Source organism: Melanerpes formicivorus, unplaced genomic scaffold (genome assembly GCF_026170545.1).
Source record: "Melanerpes formicivorus ecotype bairdi unplaced genomic scaffold, bMelFor1.0.p_v2 SCAF_99, whole genome shotgun sequence".
Taxonomy (NCBI): domain Eukaryota; kingdom Metazoa; phylum Chordata; class Aves; order Piciformes; family Picidae; genus Melanerpes; species Melanerpes formicivorus.
Genome location: NW_027142451.1, coordinates 1,607,416 through 1,628,111, shown reverse-complemented (window position 1 = coordinate 1,628,111; position 20,696 = coordinate 1,607,416). Strand labels below are relative to the sequence as shown.

The window sequence follows — 20,696 nt, the reverse complement described above, 5'->3', positions numbered from 1 at the left end:
TTCTGTTTTCTTTGCTGGCCCTTTTGCAGTGACTTTGTGTAAACAACATACCCATTTCAGGATAGTTTTGCTTCTCTGTGTATTTTTTTTCCCCAGTCTGCAGCCAGTTGGCAAGCAACAGCTCCCAAGTGCAGCATGTGGATTTCTGAAGGCCTTGCTGAGCAGTGTGTGGTTTCTCTGCTTGCTTCAGCAGACTGCTTGCAGCGTAGTCTTCCAGTCCATTCCTGAAGTCAGCAGTGTGTTAGCCTGAATTTGCTGATACTGAGACCCTTCACTGAAAGGAGAGCCAGCAGCTGTCTAGTGTAGAAAACCAGCAGCAAGTCTATCTAATGATCATATATCCATGGCAGTTGGTTGTCTCTTAAATTTGGATGGAATCATAGAATGGCTTAGGCTGGAAGAGACTTTAGAGCTCATCCAACCCAACCTCCCCACCATGGGCAGGGACACCTCTCAACTAGCCCAGGTTACTCAAGGCCCCAGCTTACTCAACCTGGCCTTGAGCATCTCCAGGGAGGGGGCATCCACAACCTCTCTGGACAATCCATTCCAGAGCCTTGCCACACTCAGAGTGAAGAGTGTCTTCCTCAGATCCAGTCTAAACCTATTCTCCTTCAATGTCAATCCATTCCCCTTGTCCTGCTGGCAGACACTCTTGTACAAAGTCCCCCCACCCCCTGCAGCCTTCCTGCAGGATCCCTTCGGCTATGGGAAGGCAGCTCTAAGGTGCCCCCCGGGGTCTGACGTTGCTGGCAAAACTGCCTCTAGATGTTTAGCTAAAGTTTCCATCATCTTGAAGATACAGTTAGCTGAAGTGTTCCTCTTCAAGGACATTTTATTTAAGATATGTTTGTTTTCCCTCCAGAGGCTTTATGGATGTGACAGCAGGCAATAAAATTCCTTAAGCCTGTACTTATTTTGCAGGGTGAATGATGGAAGGGCTAGAGACAAGGCTGACTATTTCTTGCTTGGATACCTTTCTCCTCTCCCCTATCCCATTAAAAAATAAGGAAAAAAAGAGAGAGAGAGAGAGACAAAAGGGAATGAAGCAAATGACCAAGAATTTGGTGCTTTTAGGCAGGGCACTTTAGGAACAGCTCTCTGGACATGTTCAGTTTGATTTTATCTCAGAAAAAATGAGACCATTGCTGCACCAGCTGCAGCAGGCACTGTGTGCATCTCCAGGAATGATGGCGTCATGATGCAGTGGTAGCTCAATGCAGCATCCTTGTGGTCCAGCTGCTGTAGTGGAAGTGAAGCCCAGGTGTTGCGGTGTGATGCTGCAGGAAAGGACACCCAACTGCCCTCCAAGGAGGAAGCTGTATTGCCTTAGCCATCAGGTGGTGACAGCTATGGAGGGAGTAGTTTCCATGGAGTAGGAAGCAAGGAAAGTTGAAGGACAAGTTTTTCTCTGTTAAGTCCAGGTTGTACATGCAAGATGGAAATGGAAACAAAGGGAAGTTGTGCTTCTTGGACTGCTTGGGAAAATTCAAGAGGCTACTGAAGGGTTTCTTGCTGATGATAATTAGCCTAAGAATCAGAAATAACCATTTCTGTTTTAGCTGTGTGCTTCTTGGTTGGAAGCCAAGCACAAGACAAAGGCAGCTCACAGAGCAGACCTGGCCTTGGAAGGTATGAGGTCAAACACCTGCACCCAAAAGAGGATAGATGCTGTTGTGCAGGGTGCTGCTCAGTGACCAGGCTCATCTCACCAGGGCACCTCCTGGTGCGTCTGCTTGGACAGCTGAAGGGAAAGTGCAAGCCCATTAGCCATCTACAGCAAAGGAACTGCAGGGAGGGGCAAGAGCCAAGAGAAGCTCAGCAGAAGAATGAGTAGATGTAAACTGTTCCTTCCTTGTGTTGTCTGCAAGTTGGAAGAAGGCTCCTACGAATCAGGATAACTGCCTGGAATGGCTCCAAATGTAAGGGCTGGGAGAGGGAAAGGCCCTAAGCAGTTTAAAGAGAGAACTTTCCACTTAAGAGAAAAAACATATCTGATGTGCTAATGTGTAACAGCCAGAGGCTGAAGTGGCTGAAAGCCCCCCCCCCCCCCAGCCTGACATGTCCTCCTCTCTTCAGCTGGGCCTGAGGCTCACATTGCTCTCATTTCCCACCACTATCTGAGACATGATGCAGCTTGTTCACTGGGGTCCTGCTGTGCAGCAGCAGCCACAGGAATGTCAGAGCCTCTTGCTGCCACTGGGTTTTGTTCTCTGATGGGATTCCACTGGTGGCTGTGCTGCTTGCAAGCTAAGACACTTAGAAGTCCAAGCTGAGCTGCAGTGTTGCGCTGGGTGTAGCTAAGCAGGGCAACCCCCGAGAGAGCTGGCAGCGACAAGGTCAGATCAGGCTGAAACTACCTGCAGGGCAGAAAGAGCTGAAGCGGGGTGCAGCATGCATCCAGCGTGCACACCAGCATGTCTCCTGCTGCTTGTTCAGGAAGGTTCTGTTGCCATGGCAATCCTCTCTTCTGCAAGCTCATCTGATGGAAGCAGGTCCTGGCAGGGAGGGCCCAATTCAGCTGTTACACAGAGTAGCAATTATTCTCAACAACTGGGGAGCTTACAGCCTGGGTCTGAGCCACAGGGGCCTTTCTCATGAAGCCAGCAGGTCAGTTTTTCCAAGACCCTTGACATTCTGTGTTGTGAGGCTCAGAAGGATGTAGTCTTTAAATAGTTTTGTGGTTGATTTTTTTCTTTGCACGCTGTGGTATTTGGAAACATGTAAACACTCACATTCCTTATTTATTCATCCCAACACTGAGGAATTAGGGTCTGGTTCCCAGGCTCCAAGCCAGAGGAGGCTGAGCTTCTTCACAAGGGTGGTGATGCTGTATGAACTTCCTGGTGCAGGGATAAAGACTGTTCCTGAGCTGCTATCCCCCACTCTCTCTGACTAGTGGCATGATACCAATGCTGATATTACTCATTGGCCACCACAGCAGAGACTGCAATTGAAAAGCATCAATTCATGGAGCAGAGGTAAAACCCTTAGTAGCTATATTGGGCCAGACTGTGTCTCCATCTAGCTCAGTATCCAGCAGCAGCTGTGAGCAAAGGCCAAGCTGTCTGTTGCCCTGTCCCCATGCTGTTTCTGAATGGTTTCAGCCTCAGGGCTTCTTGAGCTGTGTACAGTGGATTTCTTTCCCAGTCTCCCTTGAGTTCACACAGACATTTAGCAGCTAAAGCATCCTTGTTCCTTGTTCCAGTGAAAAAATCTGTATTCAAATTTGGCTCCTGCTAGCCATCTAACCCTACATACACTCTCAGCACTGCTCATGATTTCCAGTACCTGAAGGGGGCCTACAGGAAGGCTGGGGAGAGGCTGTTTGCAAAGGCCTGCAGTGACAGGATGAGGGGCAATGGCTTCACACTAGAGAAGAGCAGATTTAGATTAGAGATGAAGAACAAGTTCTTTACTACAAGGGTGGTGGAACACTGGACCAGGTTGCCCAGGGAGGTGGTTGAGGCCCTATCCATGGAGATATTCAAGGTGTGACTGGATGGGGCTCTGGGCAATCTGATCTAGTGGAGCATGTCCCTGCTGACTGCAGAGGGGGTTGGACTGGATGGCCTTGGGAGGTCCCTTCTGTCCTGGACCATCCTCTGATTCTGTAGCCTTCTCGCTGCATCCTCCTTCAGTCATCTCTCTTCCAGACAGAAGAACCTGGTGTACTCAGTTGTTCCCCAGACAGAAGACATTCCATACCTTTTGGATCATTCCTGCTGCCCTTCTCCAACGTTTTCAAGCCCAGGAAGGCTTTTGTGCATGGAAAAAGAGAGCACGTTGTTGTAAATAACTTGCTGAAATTAATGGGGTATTTGAGCTGCTCAGTGCAAGGTCCAAGAGGATTTCAAATGCTACTAAGAGCTTGTGTGTGTGAGGGGCAGGGATGAGAAATCATTGCAGCTTCTTTCTCTGCACCTCTGAGGTTCATGGGAACACACATTTACCTAAGTATGAGGCAGGCGTTTTGTTAGTCAGGAGGTGCAGGTTTCTGTGTGGCTGGATGGCAGCAAAGTATGAGGTCAGCATGGGAATGTTGATAATGGTGGGGAAAGTGCATGGAGCCACAGCTGGGGCTGAACAAGAAACCCTCTCTCTTCAGGGAGTTTTGTCAGTAATGTATCTTGTGCCAAACAGCAGACATCACTTGGCTGAGCCTTCAGCTTGCACCACTAATATTCTTCTTTCAGCTATGTCAAAGAATAGCTTAGGCTGGAAGAGACCTTAGAGATCATCTAATCCAACCTCTCTGCCGTGGGCAGGGGTGCCACTCAACTAGCCCTGGTTACTCAAGGCCCCAGCTTACTCAACCTGGCCTTGAGCATCTCCAGGGAGGGGGCATCCACAACCTCTCTGGACAATCCATTCCAGTGCCTTGCCACACTCAGAGTGAAGAATTTCTTCCTCAGATCCAATCTAAACCTATTCTCCTTCAATTTCAATCCATTCTCCTTGTCCTGTTGGCAGACACTCTTGTACAAAGTCCCCCTGCAGCCTTCCTGTAGGATCCCTTCAGATATTGGAAAGCAGCTCTAAGGTCCCCCCTGGAGTCTTCTCTTCTCCAGGCTGAACAATCCCAGTTCCTTCAGCCTGTCCACATAACAGAGGTGTTCCAGCCCCTGAATCATCTTTGTGGCCCTTCTCTGGACTTTTTCCAACAGATCTATGTCCCTCCTCATAGGATCATAGAATCAATAAGGTTGTAAAAGACCTCAAAGACCATCGAGTCCAACCTGTCACCACAGACCCCATGACTACTAAACCATGGCACCAAGTGCCACATCCAATCCCCTCTTGAACACCTCCAGGGATGGTGACTCCACCACCTCCCTGGGCAGCACATTCCAATGGCTAACAACTCTCTCTGGGAAGAACTTTCTCCTCACCTCAAGCCTGAACTTCCCCTGGCACAGCTTGAGACTGTGTCCTCTTGTTCTGGTGCTGGTTGCTTCAGAGAAGAGACCAACTCCCTCCTGTCTACAGCCTCCCTTCAGGTAGTTGTAGAGAGCAATGAGGTCTCCCCTGAGCCTCCTCTTCTCCAGGCTAAGCAACCCCAGCTCCCTCAGCCTCTCCTCACAGGGCTGTGCTCCAGACCCCTCCCCAGCCTTGTTGCCCTTCTCTGGACACGTTCAAGTGTCTCAATGTCCTTCTTAAACTGAGGGGCCCAGAACTGGACACAGGACTCAAGTTGTGGCCTAACCAGTGCTGAGTAGAGGGGCACAATGACCTCCCTGCTCCTGCTGGCCACACTATTCCTAATGCAGGCCAGGATGCCATTGGCCTTCTTGACCACCTGGGCACACTGATGGCTCCTGTTCAGCTGCTGTCAATCAGCACCCCCAGGTCCCTTTCTGTTTGGCAGCTCTCAGCCACTCTGACCCCAGCCTGTAGCTCTGCATGGGGTTGCTGTGGCCAAAGTGCAGCACCTGGCACTTGGATTTGTTGAATGCCATCCTGTTGGACTCTGCCCATCTGTCCAGTCAGTCAAGGTCTCTCTGCAGCTCCCTTCTGCCCTCTAACTGTTCAACATCTGCTCCCAACTTGGTGCCATCTGCAAATTTACTGATGACTGACTCAATCTCCTCATCCAGATCATCAATACAGATATTAAACAGGATGGGGCCCGGCACTGATCCCTGGGGACACCACTGGTGACTGGCCGCCACCACCACTCCCTGGGCTCAGCCCTCCAGCCAGTTCCCAACCCAGCACAGAGTTCTGCTGTCCAAGCCAGGGGCTGACAGCTTGGCCAGGAGTTTGCTGTGGGGGACGGTGTCAAAGGCCTCTTGTGGTGGGGACAACAGAACTGGACACAGTGTTTGAGGTGGGGTCTCACCAGAGCATGTCAGTGACTAATTTTGAAGTCTGCAGCTGTTCCTTCATTTTTGTTTCCCTTATGCCTTCTACCATGCTGGATTATCACCTGGCTGCCATTCTTGCTTGGATGTTACAACTGGTTGGTACTTAGATGATTGATGACACAGTCTCAAGCTGTGCCAGGGGAAGTTTAGGCTCAAGGTGAGGAGAAAGTTCTTCACGGAGAGAGTTGTTAGCCGTTGGGATGTGCTGCCCAGGGAGGTGGTGGAGTCCCCGTCCCTGGAGGTGTTCAAGAGGGGACTGGACGTGGCACTTGGTGCCATGGTTTAGTAGTCATGAGGTGTTGGGTGTCAGGTTGGACATGATGATCTTTCAGGTCTTTTCCAGCCTTGGTGATTCTGTGGTTCTGTGTGATTTGTTGAGGGTCTGTTTGTTGCAAATGATGTTCTTCATCAGCTGCCTCGTCACAGGCAGCATTCAGTCTGCAGCATTATTTTTAGTCTTTCCAAGGTAACTGGTGTGGTTAATAAATATCAGGAATTCTTCTCATGGCACATTCCTCAGATGCCAGTGTGGCTAATTCAGGAGTGCAAACAAATGGTTATTTATCTTCAGTGCAGAAACAATGTTTGCACAAGTACAGGTACATTTTCAGCATGCTTTGTGATCTTCAGAGCAGGACTCCTTTGCTATTTATCATGAATTGGGAAGCTCTCTTCAATTTATTGGCAAAAGTCACACTGACTTCACCAGATCAGGATCTGCTCTGTGAATTTAGTTTTTAAGGCTCAGAAACCATCTTACAAAACCCTTTTCCACTTTGTGTCTCAGTTTCTTCTCTGTTCATGAGAGCGATGAAATGGATTTAACTCGCAGCATGTTCTAAGGCCACAGAAGCACAGAAAACATCCACCTGGAAAAGACCTCCAAGCTCATCCAGTCCAACCCTCCACCCAGCACTGAAGGGTCAGCACTAAACCATGTCCCTAAGCACCAGCTCCACAGGCTGCTTGAACACCTCCAGGGATGGTGACTCCAGCACTGCCCTGAGCAGACCATTCCAATGTCTGAGAACCCTCTCTGGGAAGAAATATTTCCTAGCATCCAGCCTGAACCTCCCCTGGCAAAGCTTGGAACCATTTCCTCTGCTCCTGCCTCTTGCCACCAAGGAGCAGAGGCTGTCCCCTCCTTGCTCCAACCTCCCTTCAGGGAGCTGTAGAGAGCCATGAGGTCTCCCCTCAGCCTCCTCTTTTCCAAACCAACCATCCCCAGCTCCTTCAGTCACTCTTCATCAGATTTATTCTCCAGGCCCTTCACAGCTTCCTTGCCCTCCTCTGCACTGGCTCCAGCACCTCCACATCTCTTTTGGATTGAGGTGCCCAAAACTGGACACAACACTCAAGTTGTGGCCTCACCAGAGCTGAGTCCCAGGAGATAATCCCCTCCCTGCTCCTACTGGACACAGGATTTCTAATCCCAGCCAGGATGCCTTTGGCTTTCTTGGCCACCTGGGCACACTGCTGGCTCCTCTTCAGCTGCTTAGATTAGATTAGAACCCCTAGGTCCTTTTCTGCCAGGCAGTTTTCCAGCCATACTGCCCCAAGCCTGTAGCATTGCTTGGGGTTGCTGTGACCCAAGCACTAGAGCTGGCACTTGGCCTTGTTGAAGGTCATCCTGTTAACATTGGCCAATCCATCCAAGTCCCAAGGCTGGACAGGGCTCTGGGCAACCTGCTCTAGTTGAGGATGTCCCTGCTGACTACAGAGAGGTCGGACTGGATGAGCTTTGGAGGTCCCTTCCAACCCAGACCATTCTATGATTCCATGATTTACTTTTACTCATTTTTTTCCTTACTATCAGAGAAAAAAAATGTATCCTTTGCTATATATGAAATGAGTAATATTCACAACAAAGAGACAAAACTAATTTCTTTCTCTGTAGTGTTGTAAGATAATGTCACTGCAGTTTCTCCTCACTATGGTGTTACAGAAATGGCTGTGGGGTAAAACTGGATTCTGCAGGGTGAAGTTTTCTCTGCCTTTGGCTCTCTGAAGCTATTTTCCATTCTGATTTGTGAGTCAGAAAAAGCAGATGTGTGAAGAGGAAGTGTTTTGCAGTGGGCAGTCGAATTCACTTCCATCAGCGCAGGTATTTCTCACTTCCAGGTGAAGCACAAAGTAATCTAAGCACCAGGTCCGTGTATCAATGCATACCTTGGGGACAGTAATTTGTGGTTCTTGCTGGCCATGCCAGCTGTGACTAATCCTTTGTGACATGATCCACCTTCTAGCATTTTGACTACAGGGCAACTGCTGCTAGAGCTGAGCATGCACTTTGGGGTGTCTTGAGTGCCTGTTTTCTTAGCTGACATTTGGGGCACCATTTCCAAGTCTCAGGTCAAGTTGTGCACAAGTGCTGCAATAATCCTGGCCATGAAGGTAAATCTTATCATAGTATCATAGTATCAGTCAGGGTTGGAAGGGACCACAAGGATCATGTAGTTCCAACCCCCCTGCCTTGGGCAGGGACACCCCACACTAGATCAGGCTGGCCAGAGCCTCATCCAGCCTGGGCTTAAACACCCCCAGGGACAGGGCCTCGACCACCTCCCTGGACAACCCATTCCAGGGTCTTGGCAAATTCCTTCAAAGAGAAGTCTTGTAAGGTTCTCAGTGTATCCAAAATCAGTGAGTGCCCCTTGTGTCTGCTGAAATTATGAGGCTCTTTGGTGACCTAATACTTAGTAGTCTTGTCCAGGATCCTTTAGGTGTTGTTTTTATTCCAGTGACTTTCACAGTTGGTTTCATCTTTCATTAAAAGGCTTGAGCCATAAGGTCAATTTACAGTGGAATAGGAATAGTTTGAAAGGGCCAGACATAAAACATTTTAATCCTCAGCTTTTGAATTCCTTAACTTATTTGTCAGCAGCCTTGGAGATAGATTCACAGAAAGCAAGGAACTTCAGCTTGTGTGGTGAGACTCCCAGTGAGTGTCTTGTGGCAGTTATGTCAGGTTCATCAACAAAAAAATGAGGGTAGAGAACTGCTGTCTAAAAATACCCTGACTAAAGGTGGGGTCAGAAATTGCTGTAGTCACCCACCCAGCATTTGCTAATGGTGAACATTATCTGGAATGAAATCTCTGAGGTTAGAAGCATGGTTATTACAGTCACTCAAAATAAAACTGCCATATCCTGGCAGCCTTTCTGTTGCTGGACTTGGTCCTTCCACTGCAGTTTAAAACTTTGCCTGTTGCTGAAATCAAGCCCAGGTAAGTAGGAGCTTTTGCTCTCACTGAATTATTTTCTCCTCTTAACCCCAGCATGTGTACACAGCTACAGCCATAAATGGGACAGACTTCTGTACCTCAGCAAAGGAGGCTGGCATTGTTTTGGAGAAGAGCTCTGCTAAACTTGCATCTGTCAGCTGCCCTGGAGATTTTCTCCTGTTTCTAGCTAAGGTAGGAGTAAGGACATTACTGTTCTGTGACAATGAGGTAAAATGCCAGAGATTGGCTGTCTCCTTATACCTAAAGTAGATAAGGTTTTATCTTTGTTAAACTCAAGAGTTGTTAATGCTGGACAGATGGGCAGAGTCCAAGATGATGGCATTCAACAAATCCAAGTGCCAGGTGCTGCACTTTGGCCCCAACAACCCCATGCAGAGCTGCAGGCTGGGGTCAGAGTGGCTGAGAGCTGCCAAACAGAAAGGGACCTGGGGGTGCTGATTGACAGCAGCTGAACATGAGCCAGCAGCGTGTCCAGGTGGCCATGAAGGCCAATGGTATCCTGGCCTGTATCAGGAACAGTGTGGCCAGCAGGAGCAGGGAAGTCATTGTGCCCTGTGCTTAGCACTGGTTAGGCCACACCTTGGGTCCTGTGTCCAGTTCTGGGCCCCTCAGTTTAAGAAGGACATTGAGACACTCGAACATGTCCAGAGGATGGCAGCGAGGCTGGGGAGGGGTCTGGAGCACAGCCCTGTGAGGAGAGGCTGAGGGAGCTGGGGTTGCTTAGCCTGGAGAGGAGGAGGCTCAGGGGAGACCTTCTTCTTGTCTACAACTACCTGAAGGGAGGCTGTAGCCAGGAGGGAGTTGGTCTCTTCTCTCAAGCAACCAGCACCAGAACAAGAGGACACAGTCTCAAGCTGCACCAGGGGAGGTTTAGTCTGGAGGTGAGGAAAAAGTTCTTCATAGAAAGAGTAATTTGCCATTGGAATGTGCTGCCCAGGGAGGTGGTGGAGTCACCATCCCTGGAGGTGTTCAAGAGGGGACTGGATGTGGCACTTGGAGCCCTGGTTTAGTTAGTCATGAGATGTTGGGTGACAGGTTGGACTTGATGATCTCTGAGGTCTTTTCCAACCTTGTTGATTCTATGATTCTAAAATGAGCTCAGGAAAGATGATGGTGTTTGAGGAACCAAATCCTTTTGACAGACTCTGTAAAGAGTTACTCAGCTGTGTTATGGCAGCATCCATGGTGCCATGGTTGCAGTGAGCCTTTGCTAAAAGATTGCCTTTGGAAAACACAATTACACATTGACCTGCACAGGACTTGTGGCAACTACATGATGCTCCAAGCCATGTAGCTATCTCCCAGATGAGACATGCTGGTAAAATACTTCCTGTAATGTATTTGCCTCAGGGGGTTGGGGAGCTTTGGGTTTGATTTATGGGCTTTTTAAAGAACCATTTCTACATGATGAATGCAGCTCCACACCTCTCTTTCTCTGCTCTTTACAGGTGTTTGTTGTGTGTTTCACTGTGTTTGGAGGACTGATGGCATTTAACTACCATCGGGAGCTCCAAGCTTGGGTAGTTCCTCTGCTGCTGATTGGATTTTTCGCCTATGTGATGTCCCACAGCTTTCTGTCTGTGTTTGAAGTGACAGCAGATGCCTTGCTCCTTTGCTTTGCTATTGACATGGAAACAAATGATGGCTCTGCAGAGAAGCCATACTTCGTGGATCAGGAACTGCTGGTAAAGCCCGGGGAGAGCAGCAAAGGGATTCAAGCCACTCTAAACTTCTGGAGAGGTTTTCTTTCCCTATGGCCTAGTATTTGAACCCACAACCCATGCTTTTTCCTTCCCAGCACCTTAGTTAGAGCAGGGTGGGTTCTGGGATAACAAATCATATGTGAATTTATAAAGGTAAAGCAAATGGCTGCCTCTGAGTCTTGTGTGCTGGCTACCAACCACTGCCTTCTTTTAGGTCATACCCTGTAAGTCACAGCTGCCTTTTTGGCAATTAAAAAAGGTAAGTAAATAGATGAGCCAGGTGCAGAGACTGCCAGCTGCAGTGCCCACCTCAGAGTCGATGTCTGTGTGACGTACTGTGCAGTGACAAGCAGAAGTACAGAACAAGGAGCTTCTTGGTGCCCACAGCAGCTCAGGGATCCAGCTGGATCCTGTTGCTGCAGTAGTTCTGGATGCCAACTCGAGCTGCTCTGCTTCATGCCTAGACAGATTATTTTGCCAAAATACTGCCTTCTGCCTCTTGGCTAGATTCTTCTCCCTCTGGACTACCTGCCTGTGTCTTTACCCTCATAACTACTGAGTTGTATTACAAGCATCTCCAGCATGGAGATCATTCTGTAGCGATGGAGAGCTTTAGTGAATTGCTATATCTGAAGCACTAGACTCTGTGCCATGCCTTCAACATTCAGCTCCCCAGCACTTGACTCTGTCTGTGCCATGCCTTCAACATTCAGCTCCCCAGCACTTGACTCTGTCTGTGCCATGCCTTCAACATTCAGCTCCCCAGCACTTGACTCTGTCTGTGCCATGCCTTCAACATTCAGCTCCCCAGCACTTGACTCTGTCTGTACCATGGCTTCAACATTCAGCTCCCCAGCACTTGACTCTGTCTGTGCCATGCCTTCAACATTCAGCTCCCCAGCACTTGACTCTGTCTGTACCATGGCTTCAACATTCAGCTCCCCAGCACTTGACTCTGTCTGTGCCATGCCCTTCACATTCAGCTCTCTGGAGTTGCAGAGGGTTTTGCCTTTCATGCTATTTTCACCAGTTCTGTCTTTTCCTTCATAAACCATATGACAAAGAAAAATCTTAGTAACTGATGCAAAACAAGCTCAGCAGCCAGCATAGCTCATCTGATATGAATGTCCTGGATGGATTTCCTCAGGACACTGTCAGAGGAACTGTTCTGGTTCTTTTTAACGCCACACTTAGCTTCCCTGTAATGTCCATAGAATTTTGTGGAAGACAAGAAAGCAGTAAAAAGGCAGCCTAAAGACAGGCTTGTTGATCCTTGCCACCAGAAGAAAGCAGACAGATACTCTCTGGCTTTGGTTCAGAACAGCACTTAAGCACGTGTCCCAGATAGGAATATGTTAGTGGATGGAAAACTCGGCAGCCTCGACCTCTGTGCTGCTCCTCTGCTTTACCAAATGCTAAAATGCTTCTCAAGCCAATCCTCCTTCTCAAAACAGAGGCTTTTCTTTCTCTGCTTCTGAACTTTGTGGTAATTTCTCTTTAACTCTGGTCTGAATTCTGGCATTAGTCATGCCCTACAGCGAAGAGAGGTCTCCCCACAGAGATAAGAAGTCTTCCAACAGGGCAGACTGTATAACCTTGTGTGGAAAAACTTGTGGCAGCACATCCATGCTCCCCTCCTCACTGCATGATCAAGAGTTGGTTTGCTCATGCAGCAGAGTTTCCCAGCAGGCACTGGAAGGCATTTGACTTTGAGAGCTGTGCTCCGGTCAGGTTACAAATACCTGAGGGTGTAAGAGAGGCTCTGTGGCCTTCAGGACAATGTGTGGCAGTGGGTGGAGAGGTGGGTGAAGGATTTCAGGCAGCCAGAGTAGGAGATGTAACAGAGCCTCATCCTTCTCAGTTGGGTTTGTCTCCCTCATTGCCTCTCAGAGTCCCTCCTGGTATCTCTCAGTGTCATCTGGCTGAGAACCAGCTACAGTTTCTTAGCCCTGGGCTAATTATCTTTCTTGACCAGGTATTTTTATTTACATAATGATTTGCATTTCTTAATGTTTCTCACCCTGGTTTTGGCTTGCAGACCTTTGTGAGTCGAAGTAACAAGCTGGCAGAAAGGCAAAAGCACAGGAGCGTGAGACCTCCCCAAGACAATGAAGATGGGACAGAGCTGCAGCCTATGGTGAGACAGCTGTGGGATAGGTATTTATCTGCCAGCTGTGGGATTGGTATTCATCTGCCAGCTGTGGGATAGGTATTTATCTGCCAGCTGTGGGATTGGTACTCATCTGCCAGCTGTGGGATTGGTATTCATCTGCCAGCTGTGGGATTGGTATTTATCTGCCAGCTGTGGGATAGGTATTTATCTGCCAGCTGTGGGATTGGTACTCATCTGCCAGCTGTGGGATTGGTACTCATCTGCCAGCTGTGGGATTGGTATTCATCTGCCAGCTGTGGGATTGGTATTTATCTGCCAGCTGTGGGATAGGTATTCATCTGCCAGCTGTGGGATAGGTATTCATCTGCCAGCTGTGGGATAGGTATTTATCTGCCAGCTGTGGGATTGGTACTCATCTGCCAGCCGAGGCATTCACCTCTGTGCCTCAAGAGCAATGGGTGTAGGTTATCATGGATCTACTGATGTTTCAGAGCAATCTACATTCTGTATCCAGTATCCTGTTTTTCCTGCTACTGCTTTCCCCCCTCAGGAAACACTTTGCTGGCGCAAAATGAATGGATCAAGTATTTGTTCCCATCCTTCTTCCCACTCCCCAGCGTGCCCAGCAGAGGAAGGAAGAGTTGGAACAATGGCAAGGGGGTGGGAGCTAAATCCTATTCAGATAGTCCTTTGTATGTCTGGTGTAGGAAAGGCAGGGGAGAGGCAGACTGCTTGATTTCATTCTAGAGCTGCTGGAGTTTCAGAGTGGTGAGATCAGAGCCTAGAGGCTCTGTCCCTTGCTTGCCCTGTTTGGTGCCGGGGTAAAAAAACTGAGATGGCTGAAGGGAGTGTTGCCCCACATCCAGGCTTGGGAAAGACCTGGGAGTAAATGCTCACTAACTGATTGCTTTAAACATGCTGCAAACTGCCCAACCTGAGAAGCTGCCCCAGCAGGTTCAGAGCTGGGCTGGTTTTCCCCCGGCGCTGCAGGGGCCGAGCCAGGGCCGCAGCAACAGCTGCTGAGCCCTGCTTGCTGGACAGCACTGCTGCTGTTTGTCAGCTGCTCCTGACACAAGCATAAGGCACCTTGGTGATTCCTACTGACCTGCTTTTGAGGGGAACCAGGCTTAAGTGAGCTCACACAACCTTGTGGGCATTCTGTTACAGGCAGAGCACTGCTTTAGTTTATTGCTGCAGTGAGGGTTAGTTGTACTTGGGGTTTTCTCACTGGGTGTCTTATTACATTCTTGAGTCATTTTGTGCTGAGCACAGAAGCTGGGGGGGAGGGGGGAGGGAGGGTGGTGTTTTTCCCTGTGAGAGTGTTGTGGATTGGAGACACAAAAGAACCTTAATTATTGTCCCAGTGTACTCTTAACTGCATTTAAATGTCACAATGGGAAGAGTGCTACAGGCTGATCCCATTTTTCTCTCTTTGTAGACAGGAATGTGAAGTGCACTGGGAGCATGAAGGCAGACCAGCAGTGGCAAAAACAGGCCTAGAGAAGAAGCAAAGGTCACCCAGAGCCCAGGACAAAGCAATAGTGACTAAATCACTCTTGTGCCTTCTGCACTGTAAGGTGACACACAGCCTCTCTGTACCAGTAATGGATTTGTGTGCCTGCACACCCATGGTTATCAGTGCCCTGAAAATTGTTAATAAACTCCTTGTCACTTGTGTTCTCAGACTCAAAATACCGAGTCAGCAAGGCCATGGATCTGTTTTAGCTTTCTGGTGTGTCAGCTGACAAGAGGGGGAGAGGGGATCTAATGCATCTCTGGGAACCCTGGGACCAGTAAAGGTGGAAACAGCTGTAGAGGAGGCTCTTTGAGATGACCAATTCCTGACTGATTCCAGTGCCACCAATTAACAAACAGCACCAAGCTCACTGATGGAAATTGCCATGGATAGAAATTGTCTGTAGTCAAGATAATTAATGCTGCACCTTGGCCACAACAACCCCATGCAGAGCTGCAGGCTGGGGTCAGAGTGGCTGAGAGCTGCCAAACAGAAAGGGACCTGGGGGTGCTGATTGACAGCTGCCTAAACATGAGCCAGCAGTGTGCCCAGGAGGCCAAGAAGGCCAATGGCATCCTGGCCTGCATCAGGAACAGTGTGGCCAGCAGGAGCAGGGAAGTCATTGTGCCCCTGAACTCTGCACTTGCTAGGCCACACCTGGAGTCCTGTGTCCAGTTCTGGGCCCCTCAGTTTCAGAAGGACATTGAGAGACTTGAAGGTGTCCAGAGAAGGGCAACAAGGCTGGGGAGAGGCCTTGAGCACAGCCCTGTGAGGAGAGGCTGTGGGAGCTGGGGTTGCTTAGCCTGGAGAAGAGGAGGCTCAGGGGAGACCTTATTGTTGTCTACAACTACCTGAAGGGAGGCTGTAGCCAGGAGGGGGTTGGTCTCTTCTCCCAGGCAACCAGCACCAGAACAAGAGGACACAGTCTCAAGCTGTGCCAGGGGAAGTTTAGACTCGAGGTGAGGAGAAAGTTCTTCATGGAGAGAGTTGTTAGCCATTGGAATGTGCTGCCCAGGGAGGTGGTGGAGTCACCATCCCTGCAGGTGTTCAAGAGGGGATTGGATGTGGCACTTGGTGCCATGGTCTAGTAGTCATGAGATGTTGGGTGACAGGTTGGACTTGATGATCTTTCAGGTCTCTTCCAACCTTGTTGATTCTATGGTTCTATGATTCTGAGGTGTACCTTAATTATACTCTTTTGGGAATGGTTTGTGCAAGTTACTATCATAAACTATCCAGTGGCCCCTCTCCAAAGGGCAGATGAGGAGTAGTGTGGGGGTTTTAGTAAATAAACATCAACCTTCCCTTTGCAATTGAAAAGACAAAGGAAGCAGAAAAAAATGTATCTGAATGTCAAGCTTGACATGCAGCAGATGAGCAGTGGCTGGCCAGGAATGAGATATAAGGATGCTATAAATAATGCTTTACAGAAACTAGGCAACAAAGCTGGGGAGGGGTCTGGAGCACAGCCCTGTGAGGAGAGGCTGAGGGAGCTGGGGTTGCTTAGCCTGGAGAAGAGGAGGCTCAGGGGAGACCTCATTGCTCTCTCCAACTACCTGAAGGGAGGTGGTGCAGTCACCATTCCTGGAGGTGTTCAAGAGGGGATTGGACGTGGCACTTGGTGCCATGGTTTAGTTGTCAGGAGGTGTTGGGTGCCAGGTTGGACTTGATGATCTCTGAGGTCTTTCCCAACCTTATTGATTCTATGACTTCAAGCCCTAACCAGCAGGGAAAATGTTACTATGGCAGCATCAGCTTTTAATCCATGCTGTTGGGAAGCATCTCCCAACAGGAAGCAGCAAGGCTTCTGAAAGCCATGAATCACACCTGGGAAGAGCATTTGGGATACTTTAAGCTGCTGTTGGTCTCTTGCACGGAACAAAAGCAAAGGGAGAAGCAGCTGTGCTGTGAGAGATGTGTGAAACTTGCCATGAGCACAGGAAGGCTTTGAGTTTTCAGGGGGATGTCTGGAGACAGGGCAAGGGGGAATGGTTTGAAGCTGAGGGAGAGCAGGGTGAGGCTGGAGCTGAGGTGAGACTCTGGAACAGGCTGCCCAGGGAGGTTGTGGATGCTTCTTGCCTGGTGCTGCTGAAGGCCAGGCTGAATGAGGCATTGAGCAATCAAGTCTAGCTGAGAGGTGTCCCTGCTTGTGGCAGGGACCTTGGAATAGATGGTTGGCCTTGATGATCTTTGAGGTCTTTTCCAACCTTATTGATTCTATGATTCTATGATCAGCTGTAACATGGGTGTGGGACAAAAAAAAACCCTGGAGGAATGTAGTGAAAAGATTTTTTAGCACTCTCCTCAGAAGAGGGAGAGAATTGCAGACACTAAAAACCCCCCAAAGCTGGTAATAGTCAGTCAGCATTTTCCTGTGAGCAACTGAGGTGGTGACCCTGGTTACAGCACACTTTATGGGTTCCATCTCATTTTGAGTGTGGAGTAGCTTTGGATCCTACTCAGTGGAGCAGGGGAAATGAATGGAATGGAATGGAATGGAATGGAATGGAATGGAATGGAATGGAATGGAATGGAATAGAATAGAATAGAATAGAATAGAATAGAATAGAATAGAATAGAATAGAATAGAATAGAATTAACCAGGTTGGAAAGAGACCTTTGAGAGCATTGAGTCCAACCCATCATCCAACACCATCTAATCAACTAAACCATGGCACCAAGCACCCCATCCAGTCTCCTCCACCACCTCCCTGGGCAGCACATGCCAATGGGCAATCACTCTCTCTATGAAGAATTTCTCCCTAACATCCCTAAACCTCCCCTAGCGCAGCTTGAGACTGTGTCCTCTTGTTCTGGTGCTGGGTGCCTGAAAGAAGAGACCAGCCCTCACCTGGCTACAACCTCCCTTCAGGTCCTTGTGGAGAGCAGTAAGGTCACCCCCGAGTCTCCTCCACGCTAAGCAACCCCAGCTCCCCTCAGCCTCTCCTCACAGGGCTGTGCTCCAAACCCCTCCTCAGCTTTGTTGCCCTTCTCTGGACACCTTCCAGCAAGTCAACATCTTTCCTAAACTGAGGAGCCCAGAACTGGACACAGGACTCAAGGTGTGGCCTAACCAGTGCTGTGTACAGGGGCAGAATGACCTCCCTGCTCCTGCTGGCCACACTCTTCCTGATACAGGCCCGGATGCCATTGACCTTCTTGGCCACTTGGGCACACTGCTGGCTCATGTCCAGCCTACCATCAACCAGTATCCCCAAGTCCCTTTCTGCTTGGGTGCTCTCCAGCCACTCTGACCCCAGCCTGTAGGCTGCATGGGGTTGTTGTGGCCAATCTGTAGAACCTGGCACTTATATGTGTTCAATCTCATGCCTTTGGACTCTCTTCCAACCTTGGTGATTCTGTGATTGTGCCCATCTGTCCAGCCTGGCAAGGTCCCTCTGCAGAGCTCTCCCACCCTCTAACAGATCAACTCCTGCCCCCAGTTCGGTGTCGTCTGCAAACTTAACTGCTGATGGACTCAATGCCCTCATCCAGACCATCAGTGAAGATATTAAAGAGCGTGGGGCCCAGCACTGATCCCTGGGGGATACCACTAGTGACTGGCTGCCAGCTGGATGCCAGTCACTAGTGTGATTTTACTCTCTTTCTGCAAAAGCTCCTCTAATACTTTGCTTGAGGAGGTTTGGGGTGAGAAGAGTACTCCAAGTGGGGTATCAGTAAGCTCACATCAGTATAAGAAGTGAGGCATCGCTGCAGGTGAGCAACTTACAAGCTTCCATGATGAACAGATTGATAAACCTTAAGATTAGTCCCAGCTAGGGGGTGACAGAAAAGCTCACTGGTGGCCTGAGGCAGATGTTTCAGCTACATGCTGTATCTGATTTCCTATTGTTGAAAGAAACAGTTACCTGCTAGGGAATGCTGTTCTTTATTTAACTTTTGTCTGCTTCACTATGAGCTGATTCAAGAAGTTGAAGACTGTGCTGAAGGGGAAAGAAAGAGATGATCAATGAGTTTCTGCAGGTGAAGTTGAGCATCCTCTGGCTGTGACTTGCTCCCTCTTGTTATTGAGAACTGTGCATTTGGGTACTTCTGGGGCTTGGCTTGTGGCTGCTGTGAGATCACACTGAACATGCAATAGCTCTTTAACTTTCTAAGTGTGCAGATGTGGTGCTTAGAGGGGGCAGAACTTCCCTTCTGCTGCAGATCTCAGTAAGCCTCTTTCCAAGCAGCAGTATCTCCACAGTTTATAAAGCACAGCAAGTGAAAAAAATCAGTTCTTGTCACACAGAGTGTTTGTGTTCCTGTTTGTACTTGAGACTCACTGCAAGGGCTGACCCTTGACTCCCTCCCTCGGTGGAAGGAAGGGAGGGAAATGTTCATGCATGTCCTCACCTTCAGCAAATCCTTACATGACCTCCAGAGGTGCCTTCCCATCTCAGTGCTTCTGTGATTCTGTTCATTATAACTGTGACAGTGTCACTGCCCTGGCTGCAGCTCCTGTGTGAGGAAAGAACTTGTAGGCACTTGGAACAAAACGTGGTTTGCTTTTTTCTTAAGAAGGGAAGTACTGCCCAGTGCCAGTGAAGCTGTGTTTGCATCTCATTCCAGCAATGCTGTACTGCCAGGGTCCAGAACTTACCACCATGACAGTGTTTTGAGTCAGAGCAGTTCCAAATGTGTATCTTTTCATTCAATTCTGCATACAAAAAAACAAGTTTTGTAGCGTTCAGGTCTCCCAATCTTGGATCAATTCCACTAGCAATTGTGTCAACAACCTCCAGCTGTGGCATTGGTGTGTGACAGGAGCTCTCCTGAGCCAGAGGGGTGAAGCACCCCTGCAGAAGCTGCTGCTATTGAGCACTCCTTTCTGGCTTCCCCTGCAAAATGCTGTAGCCAAGCAGCTATAAAGCCAGCTGCAAGTGGGTGGAGGGATTAGATGTAGGCACAGCTCATGTGAGTACTTAACACTAGTTGAGAGACCGATGCCTGTCCAAGCTGCCTTGCAAAGCAGCCCAGTACTGTGTGGATGCTTTGCTTAACTGCTGTAAAGATTGGATTCAGAGGGGTGAAAGGTACTTTAATAACTACATTCCTTAAGAACAGGAGGTGGGGACTGTTGGTGCCTGCATGCCAGGAAATGGCTCAGTATTACAGCTCACTGTTCTAAGCAAGGCATTCTGCATTTGGTCTTGCTTGGTGTCTACTTCAAACCCTCACTCAATTCAGTTCTGATTCCACTGGCTGTCTCTGTGGCTGAAAGCACACAGGTGTCCTGAGAAGGGGAGGTGTGTTGGTGTGGAGCTAGAGAGAGCAGGAGGCCGTGGCACAGCTTTCAGGGACCCTGCCTTCACCCAACCTGTGACAGCCACAGAGCTTTTGGTGATTGGAGCACTGCTCTTCAGCACTCACTACAGTGTTCTGAATCGTTAAACACTGTTCTTTTGAAGAGGGAGGAAAATGCTAGAGTTCAGGGCAGAGCAGGTAGAGCAGGCCAGCTTGGGAGTGATTCTCTTGCCTCAGATGCAGGGCTTGGACCAGAGGCCTCGAGAGGTCCTTTTCTGTGAAATAAGCTGAAGTCAGGTCACCACATCACACCCACAGATAACAAAAACTAATGAAGCATAGCAGTAGCTTCTAGACTTAGGGGAAGGATTCTTCACAGGTCCAGAACTGCCATGCATAAACCCTTTAAGATGTTAATGTAAATCCTGTGCATCAAACCAAATACTTTGGTAAAACAAAGAATGGAAATTCCTTTTAACTATTTTTGCAGAAGTCAGGCTCAGTAGCAGTGGTCCCCACTGCTAGCATGCTCTTTTTCCTCCTGGTAAGAGCCAGCCTGCACTCCAGGGTGAGGAGGCTGCTCCTTACAGAAACAAAGCTCTGCCCTCGGTACGCAAAGAACTTGGATTGCAGGAGAGCAGGCACCAAGCCCGGGATGCCTCTGAAGCAAAGGTGTTTGGAGGCTACAGGCAGACAGCATTAAATGTGCATTTCCTCATGTACCTTGGAAAATGGTTTGGTGAGCTGCTAATGACCTGGCAGCAACATAGAGGGGAAGTGAACTGTGTGTTGTGAAGGAGCCACATTCCTCTCCTCTTGAGTCAGTCACTCCCAGGACATTTTTACAGGGTTGTTACATTAAGTCCCCGTGGAAAAGGAAGAACTCAAACTGCAACAGCCAGCAGCTCTCTCTGACCCTGAGCACAGGCAAAGGTGATGCCAGCAGGGGAGCAATTTTCATGGCCTCTCACCCTCAGTACTGCTAGCACAAGAAGTCAGACAGGAT

At 49.0% G+C, this 20,696-nt stretch overlaps 1 protein-coding gene across 3 annotated transcripts in view; it reads left to right on the top strand.

Annotated features, from left to right (window-relative positions):
• The window catches only part of SLC44A3 (solute carrier family 44 member 3), a 62,639-nt gene extending 48,020 nt beyond the window's left edge, over positions 1-14,619 (top strand). For all 3 annotated transcript variants that reach the window (XM_068166305.1, XM_068166304.1, XM_068166303.1), the window contains 4 exons: positions 9,145-9,282; positions 10,560-10,796; positions 12,853-12,951; positions 14,366-14,619. In XM_068166305.1, the coding sequence (XP_068022406.1) occupies positions 9,145-9,282; positions 10,560-10,796; positions 12,853-12,951; positions 14,366-14,377 (486 nt within the window). In that variant the 3' untranslated portion in view covers positions 14,378-14,619. The remainder of the gene's footprint in view (positions 1-9,144; positions 9,283-10,559; positions 10,797-12,852; positions 12,952-14,365) is intronic.
• The last annotated feature ends 6,077 nt before the right edge of the window (positions 14,620-20,696 follow it).